Source organism: Enhydra lutris, unplaced genomic scaffold, assembly GCF_002288905.1.
Source record: "Enhydra lutris kenyoni isolate GAN:26980312 unplaced genomic scaffold, ASM228890v2 scaffoldscaffold34, whole genome shotgun sequence".
In the NCBI taxonomy this organism is placed as follows: domain Eukaryota; kingdom Metazoa; phylum Chordata; class Mammalia; order Carnivora; family Mustelidae; genus Enhydra; species Enhydra lutris.
In genome coordinates this window covers 3,475,734-3,498,419 of record NW_019154118.1, presented here as the reverse complement: position 1 = coordinate 3,498,419, position 22,686 = coordinate 3,475,734, and the positions used below count along the sequence as shown (strand labels likewise).

Genomic DNA, 22,686 nt, shown 5'->3' with positions numbered 1-22,686 from the left:
AATCTTAAGCAGGCTCCAAGTCTAGCTCAGAGCCTGATGTGGGGGCTCTGGTTCACAACCCCGAGATTATGACCTGAGCTGAAATTAGGAGTTGGTTTTTAACCACTGAGCCACCCACGTGTCCCTTAGAAGCATACTTTAGATGTTTTCTTCTAAAATATGTTTTATTGCATTTGTCTACTTCTCTGCACACTTACATAGCTTTGTGGATTGTTTGCAGTTCATCCATGTCAACTGCAGATTTAATCACTTAAGGGAACTTAATATCTTCTGCAAACTTGGTTGAGTTATCTATGAATTCCCTTTGACGTTATTGATAAAAATATTACATTTCATTGGTCCCAACAATGATTGTGTGGGGAATCTGGAATTAAAACTTCTCCATTTAGAAACATATCAATCTATTCTTGATTTGTGCCTTAGCTTTAAGCTAATCTTCCACCTTTGAGAAAAAGAAGATTGTCTCCTCATTATGCATTTGTTTTTAACGCATCTTTGATCTTGACACCTTGTCAAAACTGTTGTGAAAACTTGGGCAAATTGTTTTCACGTGTTATCCCTTATTCACATGTACACTCAAAACATTCTTTTTCACCCAAGTTCAGTGCTACCTGTGAACCAGGTAAGTCCACTCTTCCAAACCACTCACAAGTGGCTCTGTTTCCCTAACTACAGCACCCCTTAGGAGCTTTTTGGCAAACCAGAGAAAGGTGTACAAAAGGTTTAGGGAAAACATTTCCTTCCAGGAGGGAAAGACTGCGTCTACTCTCAGGTTAGGAGGAATGAAATGTTCTCACTTCAGCCTTCATGGCTTCACTGTGAAAGTTCCCAAACTCCTAATGGTAATGCATAAAGATGGGCAGATAAAGTAAAAGTCAGGATGATGAAAAAGCCTATAGAAAGGTGTTCAATTATCTCTTGAATCTCTAAGACTGAATAAAATAAAGAATAAAGATGCTTTGGATGTGGAGGATTTTTTTTTAACTGAAGACACTATACAGATGACATGGTGTCTTTAGATTAACTTGATAGTGGCTGATGTAAAGAAGGAAAAATGAAGTGGGATGGTTTGTGTATTAGTTGAGTTAGATACCAAAAGAAGAATATCTTCCACAGGCAGTGCAAATGCAAGCCTCCCTCAAGTAAAGCATTTATTCCTCTTAAAAATATGTAGGATGGGAGCACCTGGGTGGCTCAGTTGCTAAACATTTGCCTTTGACTCAGGTCATGACTCTGGGTCCTGAGAATGAGCCCAGCATCAGGCTCCCTGCTCAGCGGGAAGCCTGCTTCTCCCTCTCACATTCTCCCTGCTTGGGCTATCTCTCTCTCTGTCAAATAAATAGAATAAAATCTTTTAAAAAAATGTGGGATAGTTTCCAATCCTGCCACCTTTTCCTCATCCACGCCCCTATGTTCCCCTATTTACCCATGTCCCTCTTTTGCTCCATCTCTCTTTCTCCACCACCCCTCTCCAGGCCCCTGTAAGGCAGTGAGGACTTCACAAATTGAACTCAGGGACTTAAACCTTTAGAAACCTTCGGGTGAATTATTTTAATCTCCATCACATCCCACTTCTTGAGGAAAGTTAACTCAGCTTGAACACTAACCCATCTGATTAGGTGTTTCTTTTTAATCCACAGGTTGTACTAGTAAATGCACTTGCTGAAACCAGCGACTGAGTGAGTGAGTGTGTGGATGTGTGTGTGTGTGATGTAGCAATGTTGTAAATGTGTTACAGTCAAAGCAAAATAACATCCCAGAAGTTCAGCCAGGACCACATTTATAATAAAAAAATATTGATTGATCTCAGGGATAGCAAAGATCAGTTCTACCCAATTACACTCTCACTGCCCCTTCTAAAGCAGTGTGACTCGGGGATTATTTCACAGCCATTAGTCTTGTGTATACAACAGTTATTATAAAATGGTCTCTGTAACACATAAGATACATGTAACATTTATATGCATATATTTGCATGTATACATCTATATGTGTGTATGTAGCATTTGCCAAGTATCCTAAATGGTTATCCTAAGAAACTCAGGAGAGACTGAGACAGAAACACAGCAAAATGAATCTCATATATGAAGTCCAAGAGGAAAAAAAAATTCTAACAGCAAGGAAAGAAAATGAGAGAGAGGAATTAAAAATAAAAAAGAAGAGGAGGGATAGAGATAAAGGGAACACACAATAAGCTCTTAATGCAGAGATGGGGAAAATAGCCCCCCCCCAAAAGTCAAAAGACACAGGGTATAAAACTTACTAGTTGAGTTGACCTCTAAGACCCTTCCAACCATGATATTCTAAGAGTGTAGTCTTAAAAGGATGGCTTAAATATTCTCTTTTATGGCTGGATGCCTAGCATAGACTATGATCTAGACAGCCATGTCCCAGCTAGGCTTTAGGGGAAGATTCCCAAATGGGCAATTAATTTAGATTTAATAGGACAGTTACTGTAAGTTTAAATAAATGCCAGTTAAATATTAACAACGTATTTATTGAAGATTAACATTGCTGGTTGCATTGTGGGATTTTCTTTTCCTTAAAGAAACCCTTTATGGGAAGACTTTTAATCATCTTGGCTCTGCCATCAGCTTGCCTTAGATACGGGGCTGCTCTTTTTATTACTTTGTTCAAAGTGTTCTGAATTGTGAAGTGCATACCTTGGTGCAGGAGAGAGTGGAAGGACATGAGGAGGAGGGCTTTTTCTCCCCAGGAAGGACTGATAAGTGAATATGAAGGATAAAGTGCTTTTGAGGATCGTGTCAAGAAGCATTGAAACTATAGGCTATGAGAGTTGGAAGGGCCCTTGGAAGTCACCTAAACCAAACTCTTCCTTGAGAAGCGAAGCAAAAGCAACTTGAGCCTCCACATGCAGCCAGCAGGTGGCAGGCAATCCCCAGTACCCCCACTATGGAGACCTCCTCTTACTCTAGGAGTTAACTTTTAAGAGGGCATTAACCCCTTTAGATGCATTAGGAGGATAAAATCTTCTCAAAGACCCATGTAGCATGAAGATGCAGGTTCTCTTGGCCACTAAAAATTCAGAAAAAGAAACCAAGAATTCAAAAAAATGCTTGTCTAAAGTGACCTAATGATGGCCCAAGTTGAAACTGGAACCCATATCCTTCGTTTGCAAAATTATATTTATATAATGTCCCTCCAGTGAAAAGTGCAACTGGCATTGTATCTTTTTGAGCAAATTTTTGTCTCTTCTGTTGCTGCTCTTGGCCAGCGCAAACAAGAAGTAAAACCACTAAAGAAAATGCAGAGGAAACGTTAAAGAGAGAAATGAATAAAAAGCAGTTGTTTGGGGAGAAAGGAATTCAGGGGTAGAGGCAAGCCAAGTTTCTCTGACAGTAAACTTGGGTTGTTAAGTTCCAAGCTGGGGGCTGGTGAGATTGTCATTCAGAGAAACCCTAACCCGACTCTAGCAGGGCTGTCTCTGGTGAGACCAGAACTGGTGTATGCCTATGCAGGTAGAGGGATGTCTTCATGGACCCCTCATTCCCTTCTACAGAGATAATGAGGCTAATCCTGAAACATGGTTCTGGGAGGTACAATGGCAAGAATTAGGAAAGATGAGGCAAGCACAGGATATTATCAAATGATGAGTCTAAGAGCTAGACCTGAGGAGGCTTTGAGTTCAGCCATCAGGCACACGGGAACAAAGAAGGGCATAAGAGTCCATGGAAGGAGTGGAAGGAGCTGAAGGAAGTCGGAGCAGACTGCCCACTTAATGATGGGACGGAGGTGTCTCGTCTTTTGTTCAGGTTCTTTCACTACGTTTCAGTCATATGTGGGAGCGCGACAGATCAAAGTTCCCAGGCTGCCACAGGAAGAGCAAGCCCGAGCCTGTTCTCAAGCACAGGCTGTTTCCCACAGCCTCCATCCTGTGTGCTTTTGTAGAACACCGACGCTGAGACACTCTGGTGGGAGCTGGAGGGGCACCCTCTTCCTGTCCTGGTTTGAAGGCTAAGCTACTTCCCTTTTATGACCACATCTCAGCATGAAATGTCTGCTGTGTGATGAAACCTCTCAAGATATGTGTGCTGGTGGTGTTCACAGGCCTGTGCTCAGTGGGCTGCCCCGGGTTCTCTGAAGATCAGGCCCGGTGCTCCTCTGTCCCGGCCAGTCCCAGCACAGTGATGCCTGCATTTTCACCCCCACTGGGTGTGTGACGGGCCTTTGTTGAACTCTTTACATTTACTGTCTTATTTCCTCATCACACCACCACTTTGTGATAGGCACCACGATGACCATTATTTTGCAAATGAAGTTTTTTCCCAAAGTCAAGGTCACACAGCTAGTGATGAAGATGATGAGTGTTTGGCTTCTAGTCTGTCTAATTCCAAAGCCCATGGTTCATTCTTCATTGATGAATATGTACTGAAAACATCAGTAAATGAATGAATGCAGAGTGTTGGAAGAGTCAGACGTTTTCAGAGTACGTCAGATGTACCAGTCCTTAGTTTAAATGAGGACAACTTGAGAATATGAAAGGGAGATTCCGTCCATGCTCCTTCTGGTCTTGGGCTGTGTGGCTTCTGTTCTGCCTGCCCACAATGAGATTCTTGCCCATACCACCTGCCTCCTTCATCTCCACACAATCAAGTCCCCAATTAAAAACATTTCTTGTGGGGACGTTTCCTTATCTTCCAGATTCCATGAGAACCTTCTGTCATACCCATTCTCTCATGTCCTCCTTATCACAACTGGATCTACTCTTTTGTAAAATTATTTCTTTAGTGTCTATCTTCCCTATTAGACTGTGTGCTTTATGAGGGTAAAGCTTAAGTGCATTGCCTAGTCCACAGCTGGGATTTAGCGTGCACTAAACACCTGTTTGTTGTACGGGCAATTTCTTAATTATGTTTGTAAATCCTTGAGTCTACCTCCTCCCCTCCTAATGTCACTTTAAATGAAGCTTGGGAAACCATGGTCAGTGCCTGGAAATTTGCACAAGCTAATGGGTCAAATGGATTCCAGCTTGCTTCTCTTAGCCAATCAGAATCTTCTTGAGGACTTATAGAGAGCATGGGGTTGAGTTCATTATAAGTTCAAAAATCATGAATGCAAATAAAAATAAGACGACTGTCAAACTTAACAGCTCTAGACTATAAGCAAATCAAAGGCAGGGACTATGTCTTTTGTTTTTGTAGCACTAACTCCAGCAAGATTCCTGCTGCATCGGAAGAGCTCAGAATCTACCTGTCAATGATTACTGAATGCACTGAATTCAATTGAATAATTGGATACCCAGAGGTATTCTGAGCAGTAGTAGTCGTTCTTTGGTAGTGCTCTCTCTTGCCCACAGGTGTAGCAGCCAAAGGAGATATTTTATTTGTTAGCTCTGAAACAGTGTCCTTACCTGATACGTGTAGCAAAAAGCTCTACTGGAACAGGAGCCAGGCATCCTGAGTTGTAGATCTGGTTTACCGATTATGACCTTTATGTCCTTATGGTAATGACCCTTCCCTCCTGGGTTCAATCCCCCACTTTATGAAATAAGTGGGTTACACGAAATATATTCCAAGGTCCCCTCTGACCAGATCATTCTGTGATTCTTATTATGACCCAAAACCTAGGTAAGGAAAAATTCTGCCCCATGGCAGAATGGGACGCTCCCCTTCGGGCATCTGGCTTTTGCTTTCAAGGTACTTTGATTTTAATCGTTCATTGTGTTCTCCCTTACTTTTCTGTCTACCTACCGATTATTCTTCTGACCATCTCTCTCCTTCATGTACCTCTTAGAAAGTTGCGTGGCTTTCAAAGTCCATAGATAGCTTAACCTTTGCCACTTCTTCCTGCTCTCCTTTTCTCTTCTCTCTATTCGTGACCCCTTTTTTCTCCTCGGAGGCTTCTTCCCCTTCTTCAAGTTGCTCTTTTGCTCTATCTGTTGAAATTGTAACATGCTGGACTCTAGCCCAGATGAACAATGATTTTATTTTGATCTTATATTCATATAGGTGGAAAAGAACGGCATGCATTTTTTTCCGAGTCCAGCCCACCCCTGCTCCCCTAGAGGTAGCTCTTTATCCAGATCCGCACTACCCTTTCTGATTAAACTTTTCAATGTCTGCTCTGTGCCAAGCCACACGAACTGCCCTGCATTTCTCATCTTCCCGCCTGCACTCCTATTTAGAATCTCCACCAGGAGAGGGGGGCCTTTAGCCTTTTTAGAGAAGGAGAAGCAGAACTGGCATTTCTTAAGCTAGTGCTCTTCTTGTGGTCTTTTGTGTGTGTGTGTGTGTGTGTGTGTGTGTGTGTGTGGAATATTCATGGCTCTTTAGTAGCTAACCCAGCCTTGCTCGCTGTAGGTAAGAGAGTAAAACAAAAACAACCATGCCACCGGTTTCCCTATCACTGGGAATTTCTTTCCTGTTCCAACCCTGCTTTAGTGTGTAGATGCTATTGCTGCCAGAAGTCTCTATCTCTGTCTCCTCACCTGCCTGCCAGATCTCCAAGGTCTGAACAGCAAGATCCCCTCCCCCTTTGCAGTCAAAGGATCATTAAAGGAAGTATGATTGTTTTCTTTTGCTTGGGGTGTGTGCGTGTGTGTGTGTGTGTGTGTGTGTGTGTGTGACAGAGAGAGAGAGCTCGAAAGGCATTGTCCTATAGATATTTTTATAACCTGAAGCAATTACAGCTGTCAGCACAGACACAAGATGTGACAAGTTGATTTATGTGTACAGTATATGTGTATGCAGGAGGGAAGGGAGGAAGGAGAGGGAGACGGGGGTGTGGGGGAAGAAGGTGGAGGTGGGCTCTTGTTAGGAAACTGCTTTCCAGGAGGCAGAAAGGAAGTTGTTTCTCTAAAGAACACAAATAATGAAATTGCTCTGACTGTCATCCCTTTTTCATTAACTTGGATATGCTGGGAAAAATAAAATAAATCCAGCAGTTTTTATGAAGCACGAAACAGATATAAGATATCTTATATAAGATAAGCCACTAAGTGTTGGTTATATTTAGGGATTAGAGCATGGGCAGGGAGGTGACATATGATTTTGATTTTGATCTTCATCTATTCAAACAACTTCATCAAGGAGTTCAAATGAAATGGATTCTGCCTTGTTAACTGCATGGTCATCTCTGGTCTTTCGCCACTTTCTAGACTCCTATTTTTGAATAAAGTTTGTGTCCCTGGGCCCAGAGGGCAGGTAGGAGGTTCCAAGTGGTTTTTCTCTCTGCACCCTGAGCCTTACCCGAGCTCTGCTGAGGTTCCCACCTGATGCTACAGTTCAGCACTCTCCCTTCTCGGCCAGCGACAAAGATGGTTTGACTGTCTTAGATCAATGGCATGCAGACTGGTATAAACTGAATGTCTTAAAGAGCCCCTATGAAGAATTATTTTTCTGCCCAGTCATAATAATGAAGTGGTGGCAGGCAAAGTATATTAATAAAGCATCTTCCACCTTAAATGGATTTCTAAGTATTTTCCTGTAGAGTTAATCATGTATGTAGGTCCCTTGGGAAGGCCAGTTGTTGTCATTATCCACATTCCCAGATGCAAAAAACTAATGCTCATTTGTACCTACGTGGGAATTAGATGCAGGATCCAGGACTAGAATTTATTATAAAAGGAATTATCCCTGCCATTTCCAAAACTGTAGGGAAATGACTCCAAAGCCCAGAAGGAATCTCTCTCCCTTCCCCACCACTGTAATTATTTCCAGCTGAGGTTGTGGGGATGTGTTTACACACAAGGGTTGGTGGGGGAGCATGAGAGACAGGTAAAATGTATATATGGATAGTTTAGGTAACTCCTTGGCTTTAGGGAAAGAAGTACCCCAAATTCAGCAGACTGTAAGTCAGCAAACACAGTCTTACTCTTTACTTACTACTTCCAAACTTCCTCATTATAAAATGGACATAAAATAGGGTCTTGCAAGAATACACTGATGCAGAAATATGTTTTCCTTCTTTGACTTTTTTTTAAATATAAACAAAACTCTCCTGGTTTCCATAGATGTCATTTTTTGCTTTTGCTTCCCCTCCCCCCCCAATAGTAAAGTCATTTGTTGCAGCCATAAGTTGACAATTGATTTTTTTGGTGTTATATATCAAATAGTCCCCACTGGCCAAAAATAGCAGATGGGTTTCCCTGAGAATTTAATCTCAAGAGAAGTCACCAGAGATGAAGAAAAAAAAAAAAAGACCCTAATGATGGATTAATTGAGATATTCAATGTAAAGTTTCCCAACTTTTCTGGTTGATCAATTTCTACTATTAAAAAGGAAAAACACGTTTGCTCAGTATGTCTTTGTCATCCTGTAGTATGGCTCCCACCCTACCTCTATCCCTACCAATCTAAAGTAGTTAGAGGAGAGAGTAGGAGGGTAGGATGCTTGTTTCATCTCTAACACACATGTTATCTACGTATAAGTGGTGGTTATTACCTGCAAGGTGAAAGGACTTCTCTGGCACTAAGACTCTTTTAGTTAGAATGATTCAATCTTTTTGGTGTTCGTTGGATGGCTTTGGGAAGAACATTTTTTTTTTCTGTTATTTAACAGCTGTTGAATAAAACCAGCTTCCTTGTTGGATCTGATAGAAAGTAGAGGGAGGAAGAAACAAAGTCACCTTTGGTTGCCTCTTCTCTATCCCCTGGGAGAATCTGGGTCAGTGTCGGGGCCTCAGACCTGGAAGTTCTTGAGGAGAGAGTATGCTCATGTTGGCACTGCTCTGTGGGCTGGGCTGCTATGGGCTTCTCCCCAGCTCAGGGGCCAGGCCTAGGAAGGGAAATGCACATTTGGTCTGAGGTGGACTTAAGGGAGAAATTAAAATGTACATATGCAGGGACTGACAGGAGCCAGAGTGACAGAAACTGAGGCAAATCCAGTTTTTTTCCCTGGGTTTCAAGATTTTGAAAAACACACCTCTTAAGATGAAATCAGCTTTGCAAAACTGTGAAATCCAGGGAACATGGGAGTCCACGGTATAAATAAAGCAAGTAGCTCACACTCATCTGAATGAGCACTTTTGCAGGACTAGCATCTCTTAAGGTCGACAAAACAAGAATAAAAATGTAAGTGAGTGTCTGAACTTGACCAAAATTTTGATGCGATTTTGCCAGTTTCACATACTAAGGGGCTTCTGTGAGTTTGCATTTATTTTATATATGGAAGATCTCTGTTTAGAATGTTGCTGTTGAGTCTCCAGTGTTCGAAAGTAGCTTCCATGGGGTGGGGGTGGGGGTGGGGGTGGGGGGTGGAGAGCTGGTGGGGTGGGCATTGACTACTGAATAAAAATTAGATTATTCTAAAACATCCTTCCAACACTGTAAATTTACTCTAAATGCTAATGGATTTAATCTGATAATTTTAAAGGTGCATGCAAGCATGCTGCAGGGTTTTCCTTTCCTAGTTAATTAGTTTGTGACCCTTATTAAGATGTCTTGGGCTTATTAAGATTGTGTGGTAACTTTGCCTTTCTTCTTAATTTGGAAGTGACAGCTTCTCAAAGGGGGAAATGGTTAAACTCCTCGCCTTGGCTGGTGCACTGCCACGGCGTGGCGCGGCAGGGGTTAAGGTGGGCGCCCGCGCCGGGCGCCCCACGCCCGCCCGCCGGGATGAGCGCGCAGTCCGCCCGCTTGCTCGCCGCTGGCCGGGGAGAAAGTGGCGGTCAGTGATGGAGCTGCTGCCATGACAACCCTGGCGGTCGGGGCCCGCGCGCGTCGGGGCTGCTCCCGGGAGGAAGGCGGCGCGGAGGCCGGGGGCGGCCGCTGAGCTTGGCGTCCGCGCGGCTCCGGTGCCGGCTGCGCCTAGCCTTCCCCAGCGAGCGACGAAGCGAGCGAGGGCCCGCAGCGGTGCGCTCAGCCGGGCCGTTCCTGCCTCGGTCGCCGCAGCGGCGCCTGGCCCTGCCGAGACCCGCCGGATCGCAGCGGCTGCAGCGCGCATTTCGGCTGGGAGGAAGTTGACCGAGAGGCTGCCGCAGGATCCCTGGATCCGGATCGCGCGAAGCTTGGCGGAGCCGCCTTCTGCGTGCTCTACTTTCCATCTTGGCTATTGTTATGGATTGTTTTTCTGCCGGCGGTCCTTCCTCCGAAACTTACAAAGAAAGTGTTGGATTTCCCCTTGTTTGAACTGAGGAATTGCAGACCACCTCTGGGGAGCCGGATCTGACCCACCCCCTGTCCCCTTATGGTACCAAAGTGCTTACTCCACTCCAAAGTGCCATGTCAGAACTGCTAACGGGAAGAAGGGACTCCTGAGACGTGCCCACACCTTTGCACCTGCCTTGCGTTTCCCTTTTCTTGGCCATCTTCCCTGGCCGAAGCAGCACCGAGAAAGCCCCCTTCGCTGTCCTCCGTGGAAATTGGTTACCCGAAGCCGGATTTGGGGGAGGAATATTAGACTTAGAGGAGTCTGCGCGCTTTTCTCCTCCCGCGCGTCTCGGTCGCCTCTAGTTCACTGCTGGGTCCCTGAGCTCGCTTCCTCACCCCACCCACTTCCTGTGCTCGCCCGGGGGGGTGTGTGCCGCGCCGCAGCCGGAGTTCTGGGAAGTTGTGGCTGTCGAGGATGGGGGTCTGTGGGTACCTGTTCCTGCCCTGGAAGTGCCTCGTGGTCGTGTCTCTCAGGCTGCTGTTCCTTGTACCCACAGGAGTGCCGGTGCGCAGCGGAGATGCCACCTTCCCCAAAGCTATGGACAACGTGACGGTCCGGCAGGGGGAGAGCGCCACCCTCAGGTAGGGAGCTGTTTTTCTTCTATGAATTGACAATGATGTGTATCGGTTGTTGGGGGAGAGGGGCAGGGGTGCAGGTGTGTGCTCTGGAGCAGCTGGCACGGAGGTCGCTGGTTCTTTGGGCTGCAAGATTCATGGATGAGCTGAGTGCTCTGCCCCGGGAACGTGGTGGTGTTAGGGAAACGCTCAGAGGTTGGGGAAATGATCTGTTTCCCCAAAACTGGCCTCGTTGGCTCAGGACTTGGTAAGCGTGAGAGGCGGCTGAGGCAGGGAGTCACCGGGATTGAGGACAGTGGCCTGGTTACTGTGTGTGCCCGAACCGGTGGCCATGGTGACTGGGGACCTGGCGGGGGCTCAGTGTGAACAGTCATCTTTGAAGTTAATGAGTCCCAAAGGACAAGTGTGGCTTCGTGTGAATGCCTTCACTCTGCCCATGGCATGGGGAGTTGCCAGTGGGCTCCTGTACTCTGGCAGAGCTGCTGTTTTGTCCTGGCATGGACTGTGTCTGAGCTTTTCTGGAGTGCCTTCGTACTATGAGCTGGTGGGTAGAAGGACATGTTTTTTCTTGTCTAAACATGGCTTTCTGAGATTGAAGTCATGGAGATGCATGTGATTTGTCCATGGAAAATATCATTTACTGTGGTTAGCTGTTCTCTCTTGGTGCTGTCCACTGAAGCAGTATGTGCAAAACTACTGAACAGACAGATTTCAGCATTGAGATGGGTCCTGATTGGCTTCTGGGGTTAAGTCTTGCAGAAACTGAGGAGGAGAAGAATCTTGGCTATGTCTTGTGTAAGGTGGGATGAGTCTATGTCCTTGATTACCCTGTCTACTGACATGTTAACTTAATTTCCAGTGTCTATACACTGCGTCACTCGTAAGAGGGTAACAGAATTAGTGATTATAATGGGAGATCTTACTCTCTAGAATTTTAGAAAGAGTCAGCATGAGGTAGAAGTTAAGAAGGTTCCTGGGAAGAGTGATTTCTCTGCCTCTCTTTGATTTAATATGCATTCTTATATAAAGTTTCTCAAACTGGGCCATCGAGCCAACTGCGAGGCAACATGGTAACATTCCTGTCCTTTGTATATGAAGGTTCTTGGAAAGATCATTTTGGTGCTGGTGGTGTCCATTCCTTTGTCCCTGGTGACCCTTCTTCTAAAAGTGCATTGTTTATAGATGGTACCCTCAAGGAAATACCCATAGGACAGAAAATGTTGAGGAGGGGGCCTTGACAGTCAAGCCATTGTCAAAGGAAGTGTGTGATTTAAGGACCCACACAGGGCCTGGAAAGCATCCCATCTTCCACTGCCTTTGGGGAGCTAATGTCCATGGCCCCAGTGAATTTCTCATTACTCACTGGCTCAGGAAACCTACCTCTTCCACCAAGTCCTTTTGGGACATATTTGAACAAAGGTTAAATATCTAACTGCCTCCCACCCCAGAATTACTAGATCTGCTTTATAAGGGAATTTCATGGAGCTCTAAAAATGCTGTGATTTCATACTACTTGATGAGAGATACAGAAATGAAGCCCTACCACAATGCAGTGATGAATTTAGTGTTCTCTGGTTGTTCCCTTTGTCCCTAACCCTTAGCTGCACGCAGTAGTTCCTAGGAGATAAGAAAGAGTCATTCTCACATAGAGAACATTTTAGGAACAGATGGGATGGCATTTTCAAGGAGAAGGTGGAAGGTAGTTAGCTCTGTAGAGATTTGGATAAAAGAAACAGTAAAGGGGCCCTAACAGACAATGGTTTCACATCGTATAAACAATGATGGGGGTTGGATGAGCCAGGATTGGGTCTTAGCCCCACAGGAGAGCCCCCAAGGCTCATGAGAACCTAGACTCCGGAAAGTGGCTGAATTCAGCAGATGATGAGCCAGGGCATGGGCCTTTGTTAGGAACAGCTTCTCGTTAAAATTGCATTATCATGTGCTGGCTGCTTCTCTATCTTTACCTTTCCTTCCAGGGCTTTCTTGCTCAGTCTGGGCTTCCCTGTCCCTGTCCCTTCCAGGCCCTAATGTCTGCTTACATTTTTCACATCTGCTCTGGTCTTATTTGGGTGTAGATGGAGGAAGTGGAATATGATGGGGCTTCCTCTTTAGACCCAACACTGCCATGGCATAAAAAGGCCCTCCTAGAACAAATACTGCCATTCTGTGCCATTCTGTGCCAGTCCCTGGGACCGAATGTCTGACTGACATGCAGAAGGAAGACCATTCCTGTGGATGGAGCCCTACAGAGCAGAGATTAGAGGAGCTAGGGTGTGACTGACACCAACCCACTGGCCATGAGCCTGATGTAGGATGTGAACTGGGCAGCAGGTGTCACAGACGACTTGCACAGAGGATGCTCATGCCTCTGCAGGATGACCTTCATTCTTCTCAGGGTCCATGCACTGGAACAAATGAGGGCCACCATGTTGGGGTGAACTCTCAAGCATAGTTTCTGCACCGTGTAATTCTGTGTGCAAAGAAGCAAATAGGAATTTCAGGATGTATTTTGTTTGGACAAAAATTGCTACATTTTCACATAACCTGACTCTAGGTTGTAGTTGTCCAGCAGCTCAGGGCTCTGGGTTTTTTTGTTTTTGTGTTTTGTTTTGTTGCTTTTTTGTGTATTTATGTGGATTTTTTCTTTTGTCTTCCCTCTTTCCCTTCCTCTCTTCCTCCATCCCTTCTTCTTTCCTTTCCTTTCTCTCTCCATCTTTGTTCAGCATGCGACCAAGCCACACAGAATACAACTAGGGAGGCCCCAAGCACCTCTGTTCTGCCCTGGAGGGCTGCTCTCTCCACATCATGGTGGCTGACCGAAAGGGCCATGCTTGTAGTTTACTTCTCAACCAGCAGAGGACTTTTTGCTCTGGTTTTGTGTTATTCTGCTTTTGTTCTCACCAGTTTTATTTTTTGAAGTTCTCTTCTAGTCCCCATAGAACGAATGCTTCAGCAGCAGATTCTAATGTGAGGAAACTTTTAAAAATGTTTTATTTCATCCAATTAGCGCTAACGATCCTTGTGAAGGTATTGGGAAACCTTTCATCCAGCTGTGGCATTGACAGCCTGAAAGGAATCGCAAACAATTTGCAATCTCCCATACTTTCTGGCCTTCTGCTGTAGTTTGTATGTGTATATATATATATATATATATATAATTATATATATTTTTTTTTTTTGAAGGGTGAGGTGCAGTAATAAGAATAATATTAACCAAGGTTTAGGGAGCACTTGCTCTGTGTCAGGGAGAATTCTGTTTTACATAGTATCTCACTTGTTGTCTAGCCTCCTAATATTAACATTTAACCCTAATAAAGACCCTGTGGTGTAGGTGCTATTACTCTCCCCATTTTGCAGATGAGGAAACTGAGGCGTGGAGAGTTTACTTTGTTTGATTAAGGTTGCGCAGATAGGAAGTTTTGAAGCCAGTTGACGAGTAACACTGTTAATAGGATGAATAGCATTCCCAGTGATCGGTCAGTTACCATGGGTGTTAAATATTTTGTGTACATCGTAACATTTAATGCTCACAACAACTCCATGATATACACTTAATTTCCCAATTTCTTAGCTGAGGAAGCAGAGGCCCAGAGCGGGGAATTTCGGTAGCATCACACAAGTAGCAAGGGGTAGAGCTGGAGCTGTAACTCAGAACCTTACTCCCTGATCTTGTGCTCCACACTTTGCCCACCACACTCTGTGTTCTAATACCTTGCTAGTACTTTGAGTGTCCGCTAGTCATTCTGGCTTAGACTCTCTGCTGCAGTGTTGTTGAACTTTCTATGTTCTTTCTCCTTGTGCATTGGGGGGCAACTAGTGCTTGGAAAGCAGAGATCCTGCGGTATAATGTCATGAACACTGTGTGCTCCCAGATGTTTCCTGAACAAATAAAATGAATGAAAACAACCCCCAGCCTCTATTCCATTTGTCTCTTTGCCACATTTCTTCATCATGTATTTTAAAATATAGTTGTGGTCAACCAACAAAGACTTATGAGTGGTTCTTACAAGAAGGGCTCTGAGCTGGGTTTTGGGGTGTAAAAAGGTATGAGGCTTAGACTCTCCGGGGTCTTGAGTCCAACTCAAAAAGCTGGATGTAGGCAAAGAGGTAACCGACTAAGGCAAAGAGGTGAAGTAGAGTATGCCTGTTAGCGTATGTGAACGTGAGGTCAGAAAAGAGCTTCCCAACTGGGCTCCTCTATGGGAATACTGAAAAAGGAGTGAGGTGTGGGAGAGACTGAGGTGCCCAGCTGTGTGGATGTCACTAATTGTAGATCTTCACTAAGTGTCCATCTGTAGCTTGGCAATTCTGATGAATGTATTTCATGCTATCGTAAATTCTCCCAGTGAGGCAACAGCTAATAAAGTGAATTATTTCATTGGGACCATGTGGTAAGTCAGTATCAGAGATAAGTGGTAAGTCAATTATATAGACTGTATGCTTTGCCATTGCACAATGCTTTTTTTTTTTTTTTTTGGATGAGTTAAGAGGAAAAAGTCTGAGGAACGTACATGATTGAAGTTGAGTTTTGATATAACAACTCCATGGGCTAGCACAGAATAATGTGTTTTAGATATTTGAGAACACCCATAGAGTGCCCTTCCAAACATAGGAAGCTGTGGCACACTTTATTTGTATCGTGTAAAACACTTAGGATTTCACTTTAGAACAGATGAATTCTCTCTTTGTCTCTCCAGCCAGTCCATGGCCTCTTGAGGGCAGAACTATGCCTTCTTCATGTTTGTATCCCAGTACCCAGCACATTACTTGGTCCATGGTTTTTGCTAATAAAGTCTGAGTGGTGTCCTGCCTTTCTGCTATAGATATCCTGGCCTTTTCTTCACCTCGTGAACATAGAAAATGAATTCTTACTACAAGGCCTTCTACTTGTGGTCCTCTCTGTTGGGATTCCCCCACTCCAGATCTTTCCACGGATAGCTATTTATCATTTGGCCTCATCTCAGATGGAACCCACTCCCTGAAGCTTTTACTGATACCCAAATCAAAATGACCCTTAACTACCTCCACGCATCTTACACTGGTATACCATCTGGGATTTGTTTTTCTTCTGAGGAGTCATTCCTGTCTCAGGTTTTCCTATTGAGATATTTGATTATGTGTTTATGACCTGTCTTTCCCAATGGGGCTGTAATTTTCTGGAGAAGAGTTACCTTCTCTGTCTCCTTCAGCTCTGTGTCACCAGTATGTCTCCTACAGAAGGTACTCAGGAAGTAGTTGTTGCATGAATGAATGCAGGAAATCTGAGATCACTGTATTCTCCTCCTTGCCCTTCTCTGTCCCTTCCCCTGAGTTGTTTTGTGTTGTCCTTGCCCTGGACATGTTTCTGGCTGACTGTCATTTCTGACCGGGCCGCCCAGCTGTGTGAGGTTGCTCTTGAGGAGTTACAAACACACATAAGTGACTGGCCTGGTGTCTTTCTGTCAGGGACACAGATGGGCTGTGTCATCTGTCGGTTATTTCAGAGCTACACCCATGACACGTGTCTCCTTTCTGCCAGGTAACTTATGGACCCAGTCCTTAAGCCTTTGAAGAAACACTCCTCTCTGATGAGGTGTTCAACCCCAGGGGCAGCTCGGGGACATTAGCATTTTCCAAATACGGAGGGGCACAGAAAAGCACCTCTCTGCCCATCCTTCTTTCTCTCTATGTGGAATTCGCTGGCAGTGGTTGTCTCGTGCTGTAACTATTGATCCGTTCTTGATTAGTTAACTCGTTCAGAATAGCAATGCCACTGAGGAAGCAAGTGCTGTTCCGACGGCACTGCCTCCTCCCAGGATGGACCACTATGTGCTCACCTCCAGGGTTTGCCAGCCATCCAGCCGGTGGACTGTGGCTCAGAAGAGTGTGGACAGATGGGGTTGTGGAGGGAGGCTCCTGGAAGCACATTCAGCCTTTTGAGAAGCCAAAAGCTAAAATGGGAAAATGAAAAACCCAACCAGGCATGGGGCAGAAGGAGAAAGAGTATGCCAGTTGTCACGGGAACCTGGCGAAGAACACAGTGGGGCAGGCTGGGCCCTGGTCCTCTGACACTCCTCACCTACAAGTATAGGTACCTTGCAGAAATGTTTCTTTTGAGTTTGAAAGAATTGCAGTGACCAGGGAGTTGAGCCACCTGGTTTTACAGATAATGAGGGTAGTGATCACCAGTCTTGCACAAAGATGCCTTTCAGAAGAGCGAGGTGGCCCTGATACCCAGCCCATGCTTCCCAACTTGACTGGGAGCCCTAGCATAGGGCTACCTGTGCCTGAAAGAGGGCCACCTTTTCCTACTAAGGGCAGAAGCATCATGCTAATAGCTTCACGACAGAGAGCTAGCATTTATCTCCCGGTTCGCTCCTCACTGCTGGTCGTGTCTGGCACCGCAGCCTGCGTTCTTAGCCTTCTGTTCCACCTCTGATTCCATATGGGACAACTTTTTTCACTATATCAGGCTCTGTGCTAAGCGCTCTATGAGCAGAGTCTTATTTAATCCTTAGAGCTGCTCCGCCAGGTGGATGCAATTATTATTCTGATTTTGCAGATCAAAAAACCAGAGCACTGAGAAAAATGAGCCATTTTCCCACATCCCGCAGTCAGATGGTGGCTGAGCCTGGAACTTGGAACTAGTTTTGTCTGACTTGAAGCTGGTTCTCTTTTTGTACCACAGGACTTTTCTCATTCTATGCCTTCTTTGCTTCATTGCCAGGATGTACTTCTTCTAGAAACAAGGTGAATTTGTTTTTTTCCTCTAGAAACCAGGTGAATTTGGAGCGCAAGAATCTGCTTTCTTGAAGTATTTTAGGAAGGGTATGGGAAAGTTTAAGTTTTATGACACGGAGTCACAAAGAATGACCCAACTGGCCTCTAGAAATTTCTTCTCCTTACACAACCTTACAGTCTACATGGTTTATTCATAGTCAGTCTATTTCAGGTTCTTCCACTAACCTTTTGCTTCAGAGATCAGCAGTCTTGGGCTCTCTCATAGCGAGTTAGCAAATCCTCGCACATTGTCATGTATTTCTCTGGCCTGGGATACTGAAAAAAACTGAGGTAGAAATACAGATCTATGAGGATCCCACAAGCCTGTGTATCTAGATACACGACAGTGGGAGGCAGAGTGGGTGAGACCTTGACCTATAGACTTTCTTTTTAGTTTTACTGGAAGTAGTAGACTTTCTTTTTAGTTTTACTGGAAGTAGGACCACTGGCCTCTTTCAAGATGGGAGAATCTTGAAAAAAATTTATGATTGATGTTAATAGTATATTTATTCTCTTAGGTTCAATGTCTCCACTGATGGGTAGAATAAAACATTATCTTTGCTTTATTTGAGGTTGCTTTGCTTCCTTGGGAGAAGGTTGATGATTTTCCCCTCTGTGTAATAGATTACTGATAAGAAATAAACAATACAATTAACATCATATAGATGGCCAAATAGTAGTGTTTTTAGGAAATTGGGAATTGGTTGGTTTAGGATGCAATTTCCAAATTGCACATGTGTGCCAAGGAGGAGAAGGAGGAGACAATAGGAATATGTAATTGGAGTGCTATTGATAGAGGCAAAGATTTCCAACAAAGACCTAACTAACTCATATTCTAGCAAGAATGGTATGCTAGAAAGAAAATGCACTGGGGGATAGGATTTGGCTAATCCTGACTCAAGCACTGTGTCTGTGAGCAGTTGGGAGAAGTTTTTAATTTGTCTGTATAAAAAGGACAGTTATTACATACCTCAAAGATTTATTTTGGGTTAAAATGAAATAATGCACATAAAGCTCAGTGTATAACTATTACTCTTTTTCTCTCCATATGTATATACATATGTACACATGTGTATGTAGGTATATTTATAGATAATATTCACACATTTGGCAATTTTCATTATAAACTGTTGTAGTGTAAACACCCAAGTAGCCTCACCTTGATTGTTATGCCAGGTCTTGTTCCTGAATGATCTGCCAACCTAATTGTACTCTTGTGTGTTTCTCTACATATCTGTTTAGATCCTCAGACTTTTTTTTTTTTTTAATTTATTTATTCGAGAGACAGAGAGCATGAGAGGCGAGGTCAGAGGGAGAAGCAGACTCCCCATGGAGCTGGGAGCCCGATGTGGGACTCGATCCCAAGACTCCGGGATCATGACCTGAGCCGAAGGCAGTTGCTTAACCAACTGAGCCACCCAGGCGCCCCAGATCCTCGGACTTTTCTTCAGTTAAAATAATTTCTTGCACTGTTTTATGTCTGACAGGGGGTGAGAAGAAGGGTATTTCTTTGTTTTTCGTCACAGGATTGTTGCATAGCAAGTTCTGACCTTTCATGACTCTAAAGATGACTTTCCTGCTCAAAAAAGCCATACAGACAGCTCTGCAGAGGCTGGTTCTCTGAAACAAAGAGTTGGGTCAGGAGTTCATGTGTAGATTTAGGATTAGTAGACTTTTTTCTCTTGGAAGACTGATTTTTCCATGATAATTACACTGGAGTCAGCTGGGAGAAGTAGGAATGCTCCGGGGAAGGGGGGCTTAAGTCCTTCTGGCTTGAATGTTCTCTGATTGGAATCTTTCCATTCTTTCCCATCTCCTATGCATGAAGAGGACAGATCAGGACTTGAACAGTGATGGTGAAAATTGAGAAAGAAATCTCTGTGCATTTGGAATTTTTCTTCTGTTTAAGTCTGGGGTAAGACCAGTGTGCCTGGTGTTAGAAACTGATCACAGAAATCACCAATGGAAGCACAAAAAACAGACCTTTACACTTCAACTGTATGCCATGGAGCTCAAATTAATTTAAATTATAGATAGAAATCTTTCCCTTTGCTTATCTTGCTTTTCCAAATCTCTTTGGTTGACATGATTGAGATATTTGGGCTTATTTGGGCATATTTGGCCAACTTGTTCTCTTCTCAGTGTGAGATGCTTTGGCTCAGAAAGATTTGGGGGTTTAGATTTGTCTTATAAAATGAACATATGAAGTGATCTTACAATCTTGCTGATGGATTTTTTTTAAATAATAGAATTTTTAATGAAAAAAGCATCAGCCACTAGACTGATGGAAAATGACAAAACTGAAATCAACCATCAAATAAAGCTTTCTTGGCCACACGTAGGCAAAGGAAGACACATTTGTGTGAAAATAATTTCTTGATTTTCTCTGGCTTTCAAACAGGCTATAATGGAGTGGATGAGTAGAAAAGTGCACTCACACTCAGAATAATCATCTTTGAACAAATTAACTCATCAGGAAAGCTCAATCCAAAATAATTCTAACCAGTCGGAAGCTATGAGGAAGATGGTAAGATGGAGAATACATGCAAATTCCTTTTAATTTGGTGCCGTTTTTGTACATAAAAACTGGAAAGAGGAATACTTTGGTGTTGTGGGTTGAATTGTGCTCCCCAGCAAAAGAATAACAAAAGGAAAGAGAGAGAGGAAGGAAGGAAGGAAGAGAGGGAGGGAGGAAGGAAGGAAAATAGAATGTTGAAATCCTAATATCCAGTATCTCATAATGCGACCTTATTTGGAAATAGTGTCGTTGCAGAGGTAATTAATGAAATTAAGATGATATCACACCGGAGTAAGGTGAGCCACGATCCAGTATAGTTGGCATCCTTGTAAGAGGATGGCCATGGAGAAATGCAGTAGACACACAGGGAGAATCTCCTGTGGTGATGAAGGCAAAGCCTGGAATTACACAGTTGTCAGTTAAGGACTGCCGAAGGTCGTCAGTGAACCAACAGTAGGAAGAGGCAAGAAGGGATTCTCTCCTACAGGTTTCATAGGGAGCATGGCCCTGCCAACACCTTGATTTCAGACTTCTGGTCCCTTGAACTGTGAGACAATAAATCTCTGTTGTTTTTAAGCCATCCAGTTTGTAACGTTTTGTTACAACAGCTCCAGGAAATGAATGGACTTGGAGAAAGAAATGATAAAGGAAGAGTTCTTGTAAGTAATCATCATATATAAAGGACCACTGAAAAAACAGGTTAGACCACCCCATTACCCACTGTGACACAAACCACTTCAGTCCATAGAGGCGGCATCAGAGCTCTGAATGTTCTTGGCATGGCTGTTCCTCTCCTAGTCACGATGACCCCCCAAACCCTCCATTACAAATATCTAGGAGGCTGATGTGGAGTAGGACTATACTTAGAGCTCACTACCCTCTTTTTCCTAAGACATCATCAGGGCAGGCCCACATGTTCCCATCTCTCAGTGATCTCAGCCCCTCAGAACCCAAAGCCCCCTCCCCACCCCCTGTCGTGTGTATCGTCTACATTCTTACTGTTACCATGTAGTCCTGTATCTCCAGTGATCTGAACTGAAGGCTTCCTCCAAATCTTCCACACCTTTCTACTGTCTGAGCTTCATGATTTGTCACCAGCAAAATCTCTAGGTTGTCAGTCTTTTTTCCTAAATGTCCTCTCTCTCTCTCTCTCTCTCTCCCTTTTTTCTTTTTTCCTTACGCTTGAAATGAGATTGTTTCCTGAATGATTTCCATTCCTAGGGTCATGTTGACAATGGCTGTTTTTCTCCTATGTACTGCATATCATGAGCCCCAAAGTCGGATAGATACTCTCCTTGCTACTCATTGTGGCTTCTGGATAGTTTTTGTCCATCTTTCCCTGAATCCCCACTCATGTTGGTGCGTGTGCCATGAGGCTGCATTCCCCACAGCTGTTCTTGCTGCAGCCCTGTGCTCTGCCTTGACCAGTCTCTCCCACTGGAGCTCTAGACCACGTATCCTAGCACTAATCCACATGTCTGCTTTTATGTCTCAGCCATTTCTTTTCTTTTTTTTTTTTTTCTTTTCTCTCTTCTCCTCTTCCCCTTCCTTCCTTCCTTCTTTCCTTCCTTCCTTCCTTCCTTCCTTCCTTCCTTCCTTCCTCCTTTCCTTCATGGCTCATACATTTCAAACCCAAGGCCTCCAGCTGAAGTTCTTGATCCCAGCCCCATTTTACTCACCTCCTTGATCTTCCTTCCCAGTCTGCCCCGATCCTAGGAATGGACACCACCATTCAGCCAGTGGCTCAGGCTCCAAACCTGGTACCTAGGTACCTATTTTTACTTTCTCTTTAATGCTTCATCTAATCTACCAATACATCCTGTTTGCCTTTACTTTTAAGATATCTCTTGAATCAGACCATGTTTCACCATCTCAAACACCACCTCTCTAGTCAAAGCCGCATCAGTTCCCTCCTAGATTATTCTAGTAGCAGCTCATCTGGTCTTCCTGCTTTTGTGCCACTCTACCAGAGACCATTCTCCACCTCCTGGCTCAAGCTGTCTTTTAAGAACTTTCATCAAATTATACCAGTCTCTGTTCAAAACCTCATGGTGCCTTCCAGTAATGTGCAGGAAGAAATGCAAACACATCAGTGGTCTGAAAACGTTTCATTGCCTGGTGCCTGCCTACCCCTTAGACATTACCTCTGTCATATCTGCTCCGCTCACAAGGATGCAATTGACTGAACCTTGGACTCACCAGATCAATTCTTGCTTGAGGAAATGCTCTTTCTTCCACCAGGACCCACTGCAATGTTGTATGGCTAGATCTTCATGGCATCTGTGTGTCTGCTCAAATATCCCATCCTCAAAGAAGACTGTCCAGACCATGCTGTTTGAAACAGCCATCCCACCATCCCCCACTCTCCTCTGTTCCCCTACATAGGTTTAATTTTTGTCATCACCCTTAACACTGTTATTTATTCATCTATTATTTATTTATGGCCTCTTCCATTCAAATATAAGATCCCTAAGGCTACTGACATTATTACTTTCCTTTATAGTGGCTAAATTATGGCCTGGAATGTGGCATATATTAAGAAACAGTTGTCGGGTGAATGGAAGCTTTATTGGGAATAATACTAAGCTGTTAATAGTGAAAGTTATTTATCTTTTAGTAAGAAGAGGGGACTAAGGTATATATCTGTTTTGGCAGAAGCTTGGGTGTTCCTGAACAGAGGTAAAATAGGTGGGGTGTGATCTAGCCTTTGTTTTGTCTTCTAGGA

The 22,686-nt window shown here is 44.1% G+C and overlaps 1 protein-coding gene across 4 annotated transcripts in view; it reads left to right on the top strand.

Annotated features, from left to right (window-relative positions):
- The first annotated feature begins 10,523 nt into the window (after positions 1 to 10,523).
- Positions 10,524 to 22,686, top strand: part of LOC111153831 (neurotrimin) — a 403,882-nt gene continuing 391,719 nt past the window's right edge. For all 4 annotated transcript variants that reach the window (XM_022513088.1, XM_022513084.1, XM_022513087.1 and 1 more), the window contains exon 1: positions 10,524 to 10,690. In XM_022513088.1, coding sequence (XP_022368796.1) covers positions 10,524 to 10,690 — 167 coding nt within the window. The remainder of the gene's footprint in view (positions 10,691 to 22,686) is intronic.